Consider the following 18578-nt stretch of genomic DNA (forward strand, 5'->3'; position numbering starts at 1 on the left):
AGAATACTGGAAAAAAAAAAAAAAAAGAATACTGGAGTGGGTCGCCATTTCCTTCTCCACAGCTCCTGGGAGCAGGAGTCAAACTCAACATGAGCCAGAGGCAGACATGCAGACCCAGAATCAGCTAGTGGGTAATCAAAAGGAGTTTTTTAATTTTCTAAAGACTGTTCGGAAAACCTAGGGAGACTATGTGGGTATGGATTTTCAGGGTGCCTGACAATTTAAGGAAAGAGCAAGTGAATTGAGGCAGGTGCTAAGTAAGGCAACAGTTAGTATTTTTATTATATCTCTGAGGCAACATTTAACTCCTTTGGGAAATAATTTGCAGTAACTGTCAATATATAGTACGGTCATTTCTTAATTATCATACAGACAATTGGACTCAAAGACAAAGTTCATTGCAGATGCTTTTCTTAGAGAACATTTCTTGAGTGCTTTCCTTGGTCCTCAATCTGAGCGCTTCCTGCAACAGATGGCTTCCTTTGAAGCAGCCTTCTTTTGTGTCCTCTTTGACCAGTCAAGGACCAGGGTGTGTACTCCTTGGTTGCTAAAACCTTTTGAAAGTGACAGAAGAGAAGAGATAAGTGTGACTGATATAGGGATGAGGGGCTTTCCAGAGCAGAAAGAATTCCTCTGCTTAGCTGCGCTGATCTCCCTGAAGCCTAGTCCTCCTGTTGGAGCTAAGTGGCCTGGAGGCAGGGTCCCCTCTAAACCTCTTGACTCAGCCTCTCCTCACTCCATCTGGATTCAAAAACATACAGAGATTCAAGTACAGAGCCAACCCTATTGCAGGTGTGATAGTTTACTGATGTGGGATATGATCTGAGGGTCCTGCTTTCGGATGTCAGTATGTCTGGAGTGCTCATTTACACTAGGATTATTGTGATTTATAAAATACTAGGTTCCTTTCATCCCTTCTCCTTTCAAACCTCTAAATCTTTGTCCTCCATCTTCACTGTCAGTTCATGAATGACCTTTCGATTTCATTGAGAAAATGAAGTAAACAGAAGTAAACAATCTTCATTCACAAAATTCATCAAGGTGTCTTCATCTATATCCATGCATTCTGTGTCCTTCCTTCCTCTTACAATGACAGATTGTCCTGACCTCCAGTTGAGTCCTGGATTCTACCTCTCCACAGGTAAAGGGGATAGGGAGGGTAGAGAAATGGACGAGGGAGGAATTTTAAGTAGAGTTCTTGAGAGAGATGATATCGGTGCAGGGATCTGAGTGAGTGAGGCATGGAGAGATCCAGGGAAGGGGTGTTCCAGGCAGATAGAATGGCAGAAGCAAAAGCCTGATAAGGTGTGCCACAAAACAAGAAAAGGAACACAGTGAGTGTGGAAAAAAGGCAGGTGATAAGGGTGGAGAGGAGGCAGATGCCCAGCTGTACAGGGGTTAGAGGACCCATTAAGGAGTTAGGATAAAATCCAAAGTGTGAGAGAAGCCATTAGGATTCCTGGTTTGGGGTGGGGGAGAATTTTGGTATAATAAACATTTCTAAAAGACTATGGTGCTGCATGAGAACTCATTATACAGAGGCAAGAGCAGAAGAAGGAAGACCAGTCAGGAGGCTAGTGCAAGAGGCCAGGTAAGACCACAGTGGCTTGAACCAGCAGCAGGACTGAGGAACTGAGAACTGAACACGCTAACAGACATAAGCTAGAAGACATGGGAACTGAGGGAAAGCGAGAAATAAAAAATGACTCCTAGACTTTTATCCTGGGGCTCCTTCTTGGATTATGGCCCTATTCACTGAACTAAGAGAAACCTGACAGGAAGAGGGGCAGAAGTGCAAAAGTAAAGAATAATCTTGTTTGGAGCTGATTGTATCGAGATACCCAAAACTATTACAATACATAAAGAGGGTGTGTAAGGTATGATTACAAAGTAACTTGTATTTTTCCTCATTGTCCATTAAAACCTGTTGTGTTGGATAATTCTCCAGCAACTTCCTGTTTTATTTTCCTCACTGCACTTATTACTAGCTCAGTGATATCATATATTTGCTTATTTATTGTCCATCTTTCATCAAAATGTAAGCTCCTTGAGATCAGAGATTTATCTGTTTTTTACCTCTAGTCTTCAGCCTGTCAAATACTGCATGGTTCAGAATAGGTGCTTGTTAAAATTTGAGGAAACAAGCAAGCACATGAGAGGGTATTAAAACATGACAAATAAAAGGAATGAAACCACAAATTTAAGTTTTTATACATTTATCATGAGTGAGTTAAAAAAGAAAAAAAAGGAGCTCCCTTATCCTTTAGGAGTAGGAGTGAGGAAACAATCAGAAAAGAAGAATGATAGAAAGATTGACTGGAGACTCAGACTAGCAAACCATTTCCATGTTGATTTCTAACTGGGAGATGAGGAAATGGGCTGCGACTTCTCCAATCCACTCCTAAAAGAAGCTACGCTCCAGAGACTCACGACACAGGGTGTCGAGAAGAAAACTGAAGGGCAGTAGCACCTAGGCCTAGAAGCAGTAGGCTAGGCTACAAGAGTCAAACGGCGCCAATTCTAACCATAGTCACCTTAGACGAGAGGTGAACATCTATATTTCCATACATTTTACATTTGGGGACTTTTACTTTTCAAACCTTACTACTTTTAGTATATGGTCGTTTTGAAAAATTTTGCCTTTCTTGGCTAAATTAAGAGGAACAAAATTTGAGACATGGCTTGAGTGTGGTATCTGATAAATAGTAGAGAGATGATTGAGATGGTGGAGGAGTAGGAGAAGAGCAAAAACTCAGGAGAGGGAGCTAGGGAAATACACAGTCTGCCCTCCAGAGGACACTCCATTAGGCAGTACATGGAGTCTCACTCTCCATACCCCTGAATCCGGAAAGCCTGCCTCAGTTTCTTCTACTCACTCCCTCACCCTTTCTTGGCAGGGGGGGAGGGTAGGGAGGATGGCCCACTGCCTCCTGTCTTTGGGAAGCCTGCCATACAGAGTTGTTCCCAACTGCTCAGATTTTGGTATCAGCAATTGCTGCTGTGTGTATTGCAAAATGGGACTACCCCAGCTCTCGCTGCATCCTGGTCCCAATCCCTGTCTACCTCCTAGCTCAAGGAAGTTCAAGGAAGAAAGGTGCTCTTTAGAGTTGGCTTCTTTGGAACTTGGATTCTTCCCTCCTGATAATATAGAAAGGATGACCCTGTGTTTGTGGAGAAAGGAACCAGAAAGGAAAGAATTCTATCAACTATAGCATTTAATATCTTATTTAAATGTGAGGTTGATGCGTTCTATATGAATTTATACATTTTTATGAAAAATAAACAGCATTACCTTGCTCTACTAACATTTTCATCCAAAATCTCATTACTGCTTAATCAAACAGCTGAGGGATGGTCCTTTGGCATAAATGACCCCCACCCCCTTACAGATGTATACACTGTGCCTTCCTTGGGAAAGTCTAACTCTGTCAAAGACAAATATGCCCTTTCTACCTCGATGCTGTAATTGGGTGATGGTGGTGGTTTAGTCGCTAAGTCGTGTCTGACTCTTGCAACCCCATGGACTGTAGCCTGCCAGGCTCCTCTGACCATGGGATTTTCCAAGCAAGAATAATAGAGGGGATTGTCATTTCCTTCTCCAGGGGATCTTCCCGACCCAGGGATAGAACCCTGGTCTCCTGCATTGCAGGTGGATTCTTTACCAACTGAGCTACCAGGGAAGGCACACTTGGGATGATTCCCTAATTCATGGAATAAAATACAGTGTAATCTTCCTTCTTATTCAGGGAGATCTCATGAGTTTAAGCCTCTAGTTTAAAGCCCTACACATTCCAATGATGCAATATTCTCCTTCATATCTGTGTCATACTCTGCTATAAAAGATATTTAAGGACAAAGCCTTTTATACAATATACAAAAACTAAATAGGACTAAAATGTTTACTATTCTAAAACCTGACTCAAACAAGTGTGTATGAGATCATGGCAGTTACAGATTGTAGAGGAACTTACTCTTTCAGAGCCTAATATACACGGGTGATGCTGAATCAGTCCATCTTTTAAGGACTTCAGCTGCCAAGTGAATAGGGCTTGGTTTCAATATTTCCTATTATCCCTGAATTTCAGTTCCCATGCAGAAGAGCAGCAAAGTGTTAAATGTACCTCAGGGACACTGAGAAGTCCACAATGGTCAGCACCATCTCTAACAGTCATCTGTTTCTACTTTAAATCTACCAAAAAGACCCTCATGAGGCAATTAGTTGTTCTCTGTGCTGGACATGTCAGAATCAAGCATTTCTAAAAGCCTCTGGCTTCTGCCACATTATATTTGTTTAAAAAAATTCCGAGTTTATTCAGAACAAGAAAAGGGAAACCCACTGCAGCTTACTTTGTGGCTTTTTAGTAACAGAGAATTATAAGCCAACCTCCTAAGCATCATATAACCTCCCTTCTGCCTTGCTAGGTTCTTTTTTTATTATTGTCAACAGTTTTACTGAGATATAATTTAGCACCATAAAATTCATCCATTTTACGTGTTCAGATCAATGATTTTCCTATATTTACAGAGATGTGTAACCACCACCACAGTCTAATTTTAGAACATTTTTGTCAGTCCAAAACCTCACCCTCACTTACAGTCACTCTCCATTCCCAACTCTAACACTGCTGCTTAGTCGCTTCAGTCGTGTCCAACTCTGTGCAACCCCATGGACTGCAGCCTACCAGGCTTCTCCGTCCATGGGATTCTCCAGGCTAGAACACTGGAGTGGGTTGCCATTTCCTTCTCCAATGCATGAAAGTGGAAAGTGAAAGTGAAGTCGCTCAGTCGTGTCCGACTCTTAGCGACCCCGTGGCTGCAGCCTACCAGGCTCCTCCATCCATGGGATTTTCCAGGCAAGAGTACTGGAGTGGGGTGCCATTGTCTTCTCCACTAGGCAACCAATAATCAACCTCATGGCTCCACAAATTTTCTTTTTCTGAATATTTCACATAAATAGAATCAAAACTGTGATTGTCTTCTTTCACTAAATGTAATAGTTTTGAAGTTCATCCATGTTGTAGCATGTGTAAGTATTTCTTTTCCTTTTAACTGCTAAATAATATTCCATGTATGGATGTACCACATTTTGTTTATGCATTCACAAATTGATGAACATTTGAGTGACTGATGGTGTCCTGAACACCCACTCAAATACAAGCCTTTATGTGACCATATATTTCCATTTTTCCTGGATAGAAACCTAAGAATTTAATGGCTGGGTCACTTGGTAATTTAACGTTTAATATTTGAGAAACTGATAAATTGTTTTCCAAAGCTGCTGTACCATTTTATATTCCCTTCAGCAATGTCTGAGGGACCTCATTACTTTTAATCAGATGCTTAACAAGTTATATAACTATATAGAGAAATCTCTTACTTTTAATTCCATAACTAGTAAATTGAGGTGACTCCCCATGTTACACACCCAGTAGTCTATGTACACTTTTCTGCGATAACTTCTCTTTACTGGGTACAATATTGTAACAGCTACTACCCACCAGAACTAGTCCAAAATTTCATTTTTACCATTCCAATTCAATTAAAAATCTCCTAACTTTAATATGAGTTGTTAACAAGTTTTTTCTGTATCTGTGCTTGTTAGTTCTGAACATGTCAGCTGTTTTTTCTTTAAAACCAGAAAAAGCTGAGCAAAGTTGCCATCTCACCCAGACACAGTGGTGGTAAATGTCTGATGTCTGGCTACAAGAGTCTGCTATATTCCTCAGGACTGACTCCAGTAACTTAAAATGATGGCAGGTGGTGGCAGTCAAGCATGTCAAATGAAAGAAGAACAAAGCCATGAAAGAGCAGACTTACTTATAATGAACTGCTTTATCTTCTTTTTGGAATTCCGGATGAGGAGTTCTTGCAGAGGGTTTCAAGTCAAAACTGCTTTCATTAAAATTCACTTTTATTTTTAACCTTTAACAAGATAACATGTGTGAGAGGATATTCAGAAAACAATACTAGCTTGCATTTATAGAGAAATTATTGTTATATATTGACCACTATGTATACTGTCCAAAATACCATTATTTCAAACTGGTGTGCATTCTTGGGTATTTAAGAGTTGCTGAAACTATGATAAGAGATTAGTTTACTATTTACTGAGGACCTAGAATCAGGTAGGCAAAGTTTAAAGTACTCCTTATATCCTGGAGCTTATACTCTAAGTTTAAAAAGAAGTTACAGAGATTGTATCATTTACAAGCATAAATGTAAAATGCTTTTCCTAAGAAAGAACTCAAACACCCCATTTCTCAGTTTCCTCACCATAAGGTGGCAGGCAGGTGACTTAGAGCCCTCCCATCTTGCCCCAGCTCAAGACTGGTTGGAAGGATGATACCAGCCCTGTGAGGAGCATCCACTTCTGGCACAGATTACAGCAGAGCTAGTGGGGTTCTAGGCCAACAACTGGAGCAGCAGCTTCCTAGTTCTGCCATTTCCTGACACAGCTGAAACAACATACCCCTTGGTCAGTCAGTTCTACACTGTGATTTCTGAAATTTGAGCCCTGTTTCTTACAACTTCTCAGTGATTTTGTGAGTGGCATAAGTCCTCAATGAATCAATCCTTTTCTGGGGGAGGGGGAGATTCAGTTGTCTAAAATCAAGAGCCATTATCCCAACTAACATACCCAGTACCCCCAGCTTGCAAATAGCCACACAAAGAATTAATGGAAAGGATCAGTCTGATGCTGACTTCATCAGAATGAACCTTCCTAGAGAGTGTGGACTTTGAAATATGTTTTGAGTACAAGAAATTGCAAGCATAAAGCATTACTTACAAGAGGACAAAAGGGTTTCCTGTGTTAATATGTCTGAGAAGGGCTAATGCAGTGGCTCATTTGTCCCCAGGAACTTTCTTAGGCAAGGCTATCCTGGAGAAGAACTTGAGATAAGAGTAAATACTAAGGGAACCAAACGATAATGAAAAGGCTGGATGAGAAGGGTATTATCGGATAAGACCTTCTCAACTACCTCTGCTTTTGCTCAGAGCAAACTAAGAGTATGGGCAGGAATGTCCTTAGTCAACAAATCCCATGGCTTCCTCTCAGTTCGCTACACTCCAGAGTATCTGGCATAGAGTGATCCTTCTTGTCACTTTTTCCTCTCCTGACATCTGTGGCAAACCACAGACTGCTTCTTCTGTCTCCTTTTCTTCTTCCCATCTCCCAAATTTTATTGCACAGCCTTTCATCTCAGTATTTTTCTTTTTCCCAATATTCTCTCCTCAGCCTATCTAATCCATTCTTATCCTTTGATTCTCATTCCAAAGTGAATAACTCTTTTAATAATCCAGCCTCAAATCCCCTTCTCTCTTGAGCTGTAGTCTCACTTTTCCAACAACCTGTAATACATCTTTATCTGAAAGGACCACAAGTGTATAAAACTCAGAATAAACAAAACTAAATTCATCAACTGCACTTCTGAATCTGCTCTTCCTATGTTCCATCTTATGCTGATAGCACCTCCATCCTCCCAGTGGCCTATTTTATACATCAGAGTCTTCCTTGAGCTCCCCTCCTCCCTGTTCACCATATCCAAACATTACTTCATCAGTCTATGAAACAAACACTGATTTTGGGTCACTCAATTACTATCCTCAAGGAATTTACAGTACATGTATGTGTGAAGTGAAGTGAAGTCACTCAGTCATGTCTGACTCTTTGTGATCCCATGGACTGTAGTTTTCCAGGCTTCTCTGTCTATGGCATTTTCCAGGCAAGAGTACTGAAGGGGCTTGCATAACTCAGTGAAGCTATGAGCCATGCTGTGCACGGCCACCTAAGATGGACCAGTCATAGTGGAGAGTTCTGACAAAACGTGGTCCACTGGAGGAGGGAATGGCAAACCACTGCAGTATTCTTGCACACTGCAGCTAGAGAAAGCCCGTGTGCAGCAACAAAGACCCAATGCAGCCATAAATAAATAAATTTTAAAATTAAAAAGAAGTAGAGTCATAGATGTAGAAAACAAACGTATGGCTACCAGGGGATAAGGGGGAGAGGGATACATTGGAAAACTGGGATTGATACATACACACTACTATATATGTAAAACAGATAACTAATAACCTACTATATGGCACAGGAAATTCTACTGAATACTCTGTAATGGCCTATATGGGAAAAGAATCTAAAAAAAGTGAACATATGTATATGTGTAAATGATCCACTTTCCTGTGTACCTGAAACTAACACAATATTGTAAGTCAAATATATTCCAATAAAAATTTTTTTAAAAGAAAAATACTTTAAAGAAATCATAATTATGACAAAATTTATATCACTGTGTCAAGAAAGTCTTCAAATTCTAAAAGGTTCCTTAATTTCTACTATATTAATCATTACCTGCTCCTTTTACAAAATTCACTTTCTATGTAGTTTGGAGGCAGTCTAATCCACTCATTTGGAGTCATTAAATGCCTTGAATTAGAAATTCCTGGGAATCTGGAATACAGTTTGGCCTTCTCAACCTCTTTAAATTCTTTCATTGTATATATTTTGCCTGTAGGACAATTAAAACCTAAAATTAGCACTCTTAAATGCAATTGCCATTGCTCTTGGGTTATGAAACCACATAACAATTAGAAACTAAGTACCAGTCTCACACTGAAGAAGAATTCTTTTCCCATCATCTTTGTCATATTGTGCCTTTTTCAAAGGGTCACGAAATGGTGGGATGGTAACCTATAAGAAAAACAGTTCTTTGAGGACTGGGTTGCAGGTCTTTTTTGGTCTGTTCTACACATGGATGTATGGCTCTTATGCCAGAAGAATCAAGATTACAGTATCTACAAACAAATGGCATTCTAATTATTATATATATGTATGTAACACATTACAAAGAGATGAGGGCACTCCAATACACCTCCAAGCAGGAGGAGAAGGGGACGACAGAGGATGAGATGGTTGGATGGCATCACCGACCCAAGGGACATGAGTTTGAGTAGACTCCAGGAGTTGGTGATGGACAAGGAGGCCTGGCGTGCTGTGGTCCATGGGGTTGCGAAGAGTTGGACACGACTGAGCGACTGAACTGAACTGATGCAGAGTACATCATGTGAAATGCCAGGCTGGATGAATCACAAGCTGGAATCAAGATTGCCAGGAGAAATATCAACAACCTCAGATATGAAGACAATACTACTCTAATGGCAGGAAGCAAAGAGGAACTAAAGAGCCTCTTGATGAGGGTGAAAGAGGAAAGTGAAAAAACTGGCTTAAAACTCAACATACAAAAAAAAAATAAGGTCATGGCATCCAGTCCCATCACTTCATAGCAAATAGATGGGGAAAAAGTAGAAACAATGACAGATTTTATTTTCTTGGGCTCCAAAATCACTGAGGATGGTGACTACAGCCATGAAATTAAGACACTTGCTTCTTAGAAGAAAAGCTGTGGCAAACCTAGACAGCATATTAAAAAGCAGAGACATCACTTTGCTGACAAAGGTCCATATAGTCAAAGCTGTGGAGATGGGACATGATTAAGATGTTACAGCATTCACAGGGAATCACTGAAGGACTACTTACATATTAAGACTGTTCAAAAACATAAACCACATAATACCAAAGTTAAAATTAGAAATCTACCTTCAGAAAATTTGGGTCCTCTTTGTTCATGTAAAAAGGATCATACTCTTTCAGATCATAATGCTCTATAAATGCATTTCCCTGTAGGAAGGAACCACACATAAGAGTAAGAGGTGCATGATTAATTTTGAACATAACAAGATTCAAGAGTCAAATACACAGTTCCACTGTTATGCTTTAAAATGGTATCAATGACAAATGCAAATGGAATGGGAAGACCAAACTGGATTTATGTAAGTAATAATAATGTATAATTATACATTATAATGTATAATTATACAAAAATATAATAAATAATGTATCTAAGTAATAAATATCATAGTGATAGAAGGAATCTAATTAAAATTTGTAAGATTTTAATAAAAGGTATTAGAACACTAAAAGATTTAGGAATTTGTTTTTAGATACTCACTAGCCAAACATCTCAGCTCTCTTTTAAATGCCAGAAAAACAGAAATATTTTATAGACTTGTAAATAATCAAGCTCCAGAATTTAAAAAAAAAAACACATATCTTGAACCTAGACTCCAAATTTTTTAACTGGTATAGAAAATTAACAATTACATACAGAAAAAAAAAAGAAAAATGATTCTAATGTTCACATTTAAATACAGATCTAACCCTTTACCTCCATCCTTTCCACATGCCCTGGATTTAAGAATAATGTATGCTATGATAGAGTATAGATTATACATAAACAGAGTTGGCAAGGGTAGGCTGTTTGGATGATTATAAATAAAAAAAGATAATTACAGTTTTTGAGCAACTGAAAAAAATAACAAATGAATCCTTAGTACCTTTTTATTTACATATTTTAAAAAACCATCTAATTCTTCTTGTCTCCTTTTTTTAATCTTCTTATACGAAGTAACTTTCTCTATAATTTTATTCTGGAGAGGATCTGCCACATGGTCAACCCATCTTTTATACAATATCTCTTTTCTTCTTGCATTTAGGAAGTCATAATGTTTTAAACACTTATCTAATTCCTGGTAAACAGTGATAGGAAAGACAAATATATTATCTTAACGTTTTCTTGTTCCAAAATTTAAATTTAATTTATATTCATAAGAATAATCCACAAAAGCACCCATTAATTAAATCACTACATTGGCTTCTAATGTGTGACACACACAATACTGGAAACAAAGAATACATGAATAAATTAGATAATATACCCGCTCTCCCTGGAAGACAGACTACAAAACAGATCTACGAAACAATGGCGGGAGGGACAATGTAGCAAGAGATACATGGGGCTCAGTGTTCACTGCATCATCACAGTAGCCAAGAGGTGGCAATAACTTCAGTGTCCATCAACAGATGAAAGTATAAACAAAATGTGATATATACATATAATGGAATATTATACAACTATAAGAAGGAGTGAAATTCTGACACATGCTACAACATGGATGAACCTTAAAAACAATATACTAACTGAAATATGCCAGACACAAAAGGACAAATAGTTTAGGATCCCACTTATATGAAATAACTAGATTAGGCAAACTCAGAGAGACAGAAAATAAACCAGAGGTCACCAGAGTCTTGCAAAAGAAGGGATGGGGAGTTACTGCTTAACAAGTACAAAGTTTTGTTTGGGGTGATGAAAAAGTTTTAGAAATAGATAATGGTGACAGTTGTGCAACATATCAACGTAATTAATGTCACTGAATTATACATTCAGAAATGGTTTAAAAAGCAAATTTTATGTTATATGTATTTTACCACAATAGAAAAATAATCAACTTTTTTCTTCTTTTGGTCACACTGTGCAGCATGCAGGATCTTAGTTAGTTCCCCAACCAGGGATAAAGCCCATGTCCCCTGCATTGAGAGTATGGAATCTTAACCACTGGGCCATCATGAGAGTCCCAATAAAAATTTTAAAAGATTTCCAAATTGGTAGACACTTGGGATAGATCTTAAAGAACAGAGTTATTTTCGACTGCCCTGGCCATCCAGTGGTTAAGACTCTGCACTTCTTCTGTAGTGGGGCGTATGTCCAGTCCCTGGGCAGGGAACTAAGATCCCATAAGCTGCTCGTTGTGGCCAGGAAAAAAAAGACACAAGTGAAAAGGCCGAACTGTAGCACAACCTGGTACAAATGGCAAGTAGCCTGCAAAGAAAATGCCTAAATCAGGCTATAAAACTAAATCATTCTCAACAAAACTTCTCATACACCTTTCACCTAGCAAATGAAATCATGTGATTACTAGGATCAACAACATGAAATTTAAAATGAAAAAAATAAAGTACTAAAAACCCTGAGACCTTTTCCAGGTAATATCCCTCCCTAACTTCAGGTCATAGCACATCTCTACCATTCTCAGTGAATAATTCCTTTCCTTTTTAAACAACTTCAAAGAAAATTCTTAAAAACAAAAATAGGCTGCCCACTCCAGAGTTTAGTACACATCACATGAACATTCATCTTGTCTTATAATTAAGCCCATCCTGCTACAGTTAAAGCCTTGTTCTTACCTAGGTATTCCTGAGTAATAATTCATCAGTGTGTTCCAATAACAGCTCTTAAAAATAGACAGGGATTCCTAGAGGTCCCACTAAAATAAAGAAACAACTGAATAGGAGGAAACTTTTATAAGGTATCTATAAAAGAATCCCCACAAAGTACAGAAAGTGAAGAAGTAAATTAAAGCAACCTCAGAGCTCTTTAAGGTCAATCCTAAAGGCTAAGGAGTGTTCCCATTATTTTCTATATTTTCTAAAATTTTTATAATGACATGGCACTACATCTAAAATAGAAAAACAAAATTTAATTTTTAACTGAGACACATTTTGTAGCCAATTCTTACCTTAATTATATAATTTTCTCTATATAATATTGATTGAATAGCTGCATCAACATCTTCCTTAGCTAATACCTAAAATGATAGAATAAAATTTTGAAAATCAAGTGTTAAAAATTAAATTATTAATACTACCTAGATTAATAATATTTTATGTGACCTATATATCCCTGGGAAGTTCTCTGTAAATCCCAATTTTTCTACCTCAAATCATATCATCAAGTACTTTGTAAAGAGTATTTGAATCTTTCTACTCTCAGCTACATTTTACTCTAGGGAAAAAAAAAAAATAACTCAGATCACAGACATTTTGATTCCCAACATGGTCAAATGACTTGCCCAAAGTCACATGGTACCCATCTTTTTTCACATCCTATAAATGATACAATCAGGCCTCTATTGGAATTCATTTACTCATTAACGAATTTTATTTGATTATACTTAGTCATTTATGGGCTTCCCTGGTGGCTCAGTGGCAAAGAATCTGCCTGTAGTGAGTGAACTCACATCTGCCAGGAGATGTGAGTTAAATCCCTGGGTTGGGAAAATTCTCCTGGAGAAGGAAATGGCAACCCACTCCAGTATTCTCGTCTGGAAAATCCCATGGACAGAGGAGCCTTGCAGGCTGCAGTCCATATGGTCACAAAAGAGTTGGACACAACTTAGCAAATAAACAACAACCCTAGTCATTATAGCTATCAAATATTGATACTTTTTATGAACAAGCCACATTCTCAATATTTTAAGCCAACACAATCTTCCAGAAGTAGTTCATAAAATCAAGTTTTTCCATTTTCATAACAAATCTTCCTCAATTAAACATCCGCCAGAAAATGCAAGAGGCTGATATCTAACATACATGTGGATGTAATTAAAGATACCAAATTATACAGTTACTAATGGCTAAAAAGAGCAAATTTTATGCTATAATATTTCTGCAATGGAAAAAACGATTAATAATAAAAGAGTCCGAAGGTGGGAGACATTTGGGGTGACCTCTGAAATCCTCTCATAATTACACACACAAAAAATAAATATTCTCAAATGACCTGTCATTGGAATTAGTTGTCTTCAGTTCCACTATCTGTATTTTCCAGAAAGAAAGAAGAAAGAAAATTAGTCACTCAGTCGTGTCCAACTCTTTGTGACCCCATGGACTGTAGCCCACCAGGCTCCTTTGTCCATGGAATTCTCCAGGTAAGAATACTGGAGTGGGTTGCCATTTCCTTCTCCAGGGGATCTTCCCGACCTAGGGATTGAACCCAGGTCTCCTGCATTGTAGACAGGCTCTTTACCAACTGAGCCACCAGGGAAATCCCTGAAATTTTCCACAACAGATTAATAAAATCTTAAAATCTAAGAACTAACCTTCCCCATTAACACACAAGGAAAGTAAGGCTCATCAGAGGTAAGCAACAACCAGAAGCCTAGAAAATCCTGCACTGAGCCCAGAATTCAAACTCAAATGTGTCTAACTCCAAATTCCTTTTTTGTCCTTTCTGCCTCACAGAGTTGCTATTTCTAGCAAATCTATTGTTCTCAAAACCAAGATGAGTACCAATATATTAAAACAATCACCTGAAGACATTGAAGACTAAGCCAGAGCAGGAAGAAACTAAAGGGGAGTCAACACTTGGAAAAACAGAACAGCACTGGAAAAGTTTTCAGTTTTTTATGGACTTTTGTCTAACAGCAGGCATCATTCATAGCTAAAGGAGGTGGCTCAAATGCAGATAAAGATACACAGTTTTACAGATTCCAGAATTAGAAGACAAGAGTTCAGGGCAACCATAGCAGCAAGAAAGTGAAAGGAGAAGTGCCTGAAAGGAGAAAGCCATGGACAGAACACCACCAATTCTGCAGACCAAATCTCTAGTAGACCCTTGAACTACATATGCACACAATAAAAACTCCATGCAGCCCAGCTACAGCTAAAAAAAATTAAACAGTGATTTCATTTGCTGCCAACTGCAGGAGAAACAAAGTTTAGAGTTCATGTTCAGCCAAGTAAACTGTCTGCTAAAACAAAAGTTCAATATTAATCAGAGGAACATGACAGATTCCAGACCCTTTGCAATATAGCATTCATAATGTTCAAAATCACTAAACAGCAAAATGTGACCCATAGTTCAAAAAGAAATACCATCTAATGGAAATCAACTGTGAGATGGCCCATATGTTGAAATGAGCAGATAAGGATTCTAGGTCAACTATTATAGCTATGTTTAAGAAGTTAAAGGAAAATATGCTCCTAATGAATAGAAAAATGTCAGTAGAAAAAGAATGAAAAATAAACAAGTGAAAAATATTGTTCTTAAATTAAAAACAAAAAACTTAAATGACTTAATAGCAGACTGAAGATGACTTTAAAAGAGTCAATGAACTTGAATTCAAATCATTAGAATTTATCCAGTCTGAAAAACAGAAAGAAATAAGACTGGAAAATGAATAAAGTTGCAGTGAGTTATGAGACAACAGCAAAAAGTTCGACAAGTTGATAACTGGAATTCTAAATAAATAATGGCTGGGATGAAAACCACTACTTTCAGACAGAATAGTAGGGAACAGATTTACCCTCTTACCTTAAAAAATATAGTGAAAGACACTGGTTATCAGGCTATGAAGGACAGTGGCCCCTGAGATACAGAAAACAAGGTAAATTCTAAAATAGCTCATTAGTGCCTGGAGAGGATTTCCAGACTGTGGTGCAGAGAGGAGGAAGTGACTGAAGTGAGGAAGGGCGTTGGGAGTCTGGGAAGGCTACAGTTCATAGAGCACAGTACCAGAAGGAAGAAAGTCACACAGAGAAAGAGTTTGGGGGATCTGCAGATGATTAGATCTGTAGAGTGTCCCCCTTGAGACTTCAGGTGAATGCTGAACACTGTATGCTGTGCTGTGCTGCTGTGTTGTGCTTAGTCGCTCAGTTGTGTCTCTTTGCGACCTCATGGACTGTAGCCCCCAGGTTCCTCTGTCCATGGGATTCTCCAGGCAAGAAGACTGTAGTGGGTTGCCATGTCCTCCTCCAGGGGATCTTCCCAACCCAGGGACTGAACCCAGGTCTCCCAGATTGCAGGTGAATTCTTTACCTTCTGAGCCACCAGGGAAGCCCTGACCACTGTAAGCTTGTGGGGAAACTACCCAAAGAAACACTGTGCAAAGAAGTACCTGAAAGGATTAGGGAAACAATCCCTAGAGGTCACAAACCCCAGGAGTTATTCCTCTTAACAATCAGCCAGAGTGAAAAACTTAATGGTATGCAAAGCATAGAGTTAAAACTAGCCACACACGAAATGCCACTGCAGTTCTACCTAACAAAGCTTGGTGGCAAGACATTGAAAAAAAAAACAAAACAGATTGTGTCTGAGTAACTTAACTGCATCCCAGAACAAATCTAAGAGCATTTACTGAAAATAAAAAATATCTAGCACTCAACAAAAAAAAATTCACAATGCCTGGTATCCAATTTAAAAAATCACCAAGCATACAAAGCAGCAGAAAAATTTGACTAATAATGAAAAGAAGAATCAATCAAAACTACCCCAGAGGGCTTCCCCGGTGGCCCAGTGGTTGAGAGTCTGTCTTGCAAAGCAGGGGACACAAGTTGATCCCTGGTCTGGAAACACTCCACTGCTGCAGGGCAACTAAGCCCATAGGCCACTACTAAAGCCCACAGGCCCTAGAGACCATGCTCTGCAACAAGAGAAGCCACCACAATAAGAAACCCACGCACCACAACTAAAAAGTAGCCTCCACTTGCTGCAACTAGAAAAAGTCCCGGTAGAGCAACAAGGACTCAGGGAAGCCAAAAATAAATAAGTAAATAAAACTTTTAAAATAAATAAAATAAAATTTTTAAAAAATAAGTAAAAATAAAAACTACCTTAGAAATGACACAGATAATATAATTATTAGACCAAAACATTAAAATAGTTCATAAGTTCAAAATTGAAAAAGGTTGACTCCAAATTGGAACCAAGTGGTTTCAAACTAGGAAAGGAGTATATCAAGCCTATTGTCACCTTACTTATTTAACTTATATACAGAGAACATTATGCGAAATGCCCAACTGGATGAAGCACAAGCTGGAATAAAGATTGCAGGAAGAAATATCAATAACCTCAGATATGCAGATGACACCACCTGTATGGCAGAAAGTGAAGAAGAACTAAAAAGCCTGTTGATGGAAGTGAAAGAGGAGAGCGGAAAAGGTGGCTTAAAGCTCAACATTCAAAAAACGAAGATCATGGCATCCGGTCCCATCACTTCATGGCAAATAGATGGGGAAACAATGGTAACAGTGACAGACTTTATTTTCCTGGGCTCCAAAATGACTGCAGATGGTGACTGCAGACATGAAATTAAAAGACCCTTGCTCCCTGGAAGAAAAGCTATGACAAACCTAGACAGCATATTAAAAAGCAAAGACATTACTTTACCGACAGAGGTCTGTATAGTCAAAGCTATGGTTTTTCCAGTAGTCATCTATGGATGTGAGAGCTGGACTATAAAGAAAGCTGAGCTCCAAAGAATTAATGCTTTTCAACTGTGGTGTTGGAGAAGACTCTTAGAGTCCCTTGGACTCTAAGGAGATTAAACCAGTCAAGCCTAAAGGAAATCAGTCCTGAATATTCATTGGAAGGACTGATGCTGAAGCTGAAACTCCAATACTTGGCCACCTGATGCAAAGAACTGACTCATTAGAAAAGACCCTGATGCTGGGAAAGATTGAAGGCAGGAGAAGAATGGGACAACAGAGGATGAGATGGTTGGATGGCATTACCGAATCGATGGACATGAGTTTGAGCAAGCTCTGGGAGTTGGTGATAGACAAGGAAGCCTGGAGTGCTGCAGTCCATGGGGTTGTAAAGAGTCAGACATGACTGAGCAACTGAACTGAACTAAGTTTAGGAAAATAGAAGAAACAGCAGACATTTTGAGACAGGGAAGAGTTTTTAAAAGACCTCCTACAAACTTTAAGGATGAAAACTATAATGTCTGAAATGAAAAATACACAGACAAGCTTAACAGTGGACTGGCTATTCCAAAAGTAAAGATTAGTAAACAAAATCATAAGAACATAAGCTGTCCAAAATGAAACGCAGGAGGGAAAAGTCTGAAAAAAATTAATAGGTAATCAGAGGGCTATGGGATAGATGAGATAGCTTTCAAGCAGGTGATTAAAAGTGTAATTTTATTTTCCAAAAGGAGAGGGGTAGGATAGAAAAATATTTGAAGAGGGAATGGCTGAGAGTTTTCCAAATGTGTTGGGAACTATATGCCCACTGATACCAGAGGTTCAGTGAACTCTAAACAATAGAGAAATTGGAAACTTCATGTGTTGCTGATGAGAATGTAAAATAGTACAGTCACTGTGGGAAGCAGGCAATTCCTCAAAAAGTTAAACACAGAATTACCATATGACCTAAGCAATTCCATTCCTAGATTACACATCCCAAGACAACTGAAAACATATGTTCACACAAAAACTTGTATACAAATGTTCATAGCACCATTATTCATAATAGTCAAAAAGTAGAAAAAAATTTGAATGCCCATCGACTGATGGCATCCATATATTGGAGTATCATCTTGCCATAAAAAGGAAAGAAGTAGTGATACATGCTACAACATGGATGAACCTTGAAAACAGTATGGTAAGTGAAAGTAGCCAGACACAAAGGACAACATACTATATGATTCCATTTGTATACAAGGTCCAAAATAGACAAATCTGAGAGAAAGCAGATTAGCAGTTGCCAGAGAACAGGGGAGAAGGGAAAGGACAGTGACTGCTAAAGGGTACAACTTTCCTTTTTGGGGTGATGAAAATGTTCTGTAATTAGATAGTGAAAAGGAAATGGCAACCCACTCCAGTGTTCTTGCCTGGAGAATCCCAGGGGTGGCGGAGCCTGGTGGGCTGCCGTCTATGGGGTCGCACAGAGTCGGACACGACTGAAGCGACTTAGCAGCAGCAGCAGCAAGGGTTATACAATCTTGTGGATATGCCAAAAACTGCTGAGTTGTACACTTTAAGGTAGTGAATTTTATGGTATGTGAATTCTATCTCAATAATAAAAACAGTAAGATAAGAGATCAATTTAAAAATGCACAAAATATCTGAACAAACACTTCATCAATAAATATATATATATACATACATGGCAAGT

At 38.5% G+C, this 18578-nt stretch overlaps 1 protein-coding gene across 2 annotated transcripts in view; it reads right to left on the reverse strand.

Annotated features, from left to right (window-relative positions):
* Window positions 1–254: 254 nt before the first annotated feature.
* Window positions 255–18578, reverse strand: part of FAM228B (family with sequence similarity 228 member B) — a 28833-nt gene continuing 10509 nt past the window's right edge. Inside the window, exons 3-9 of one of the 2 annotated variants that reach the window (XM_044926194.2) lie at window positions 12418–12486; window positions 10396–10587; window positions 9599–9679; window positions 8605–8692; window positions 8354–8510; window positions 5818–5922; window positions 255–554 (exon numbers count right to left, since the gene is read on the reverse strand). In XM_044926194.2, the coding sequence (XP_044782129.1) occupies window positions 548–554; window positions 5818–5922; window positions 8354–8510; window positions 8605–8692; window positions 9599–9679; window positions 10396–10587; window positions 12418–12486 (699 nt within the window). In that variant the 3' untranslated portion in view covers window positions 255–547. Of the gene's footprint in view, window positions 555–5813; window positions 5923–8353; window positions 8511–8604; window positions 8693–9598; window positions 9680–10395; window positions 10588–12417; window positions 12487–18578 lie in introns of those variants that run through there. The other variant, XM_044926195.2, reaches the window with a different exon arrangement.

The sequence above is a fragment of the Bubalus bubalis genome, chromosome 12 (assembly GCF_019923935.1).
Source record: "Bubalus bubalis isolate 160015118507 breed Murrah chromosome 12, NDDB_SH_1, whole genome shotgun sequence".
NCBI classification, from domain to species: Eukaryota; Metazoa; Chordata; class Mammalia; order Artiodactyla; family Bovidae; genus Bubalus; species Bubalus bubalis.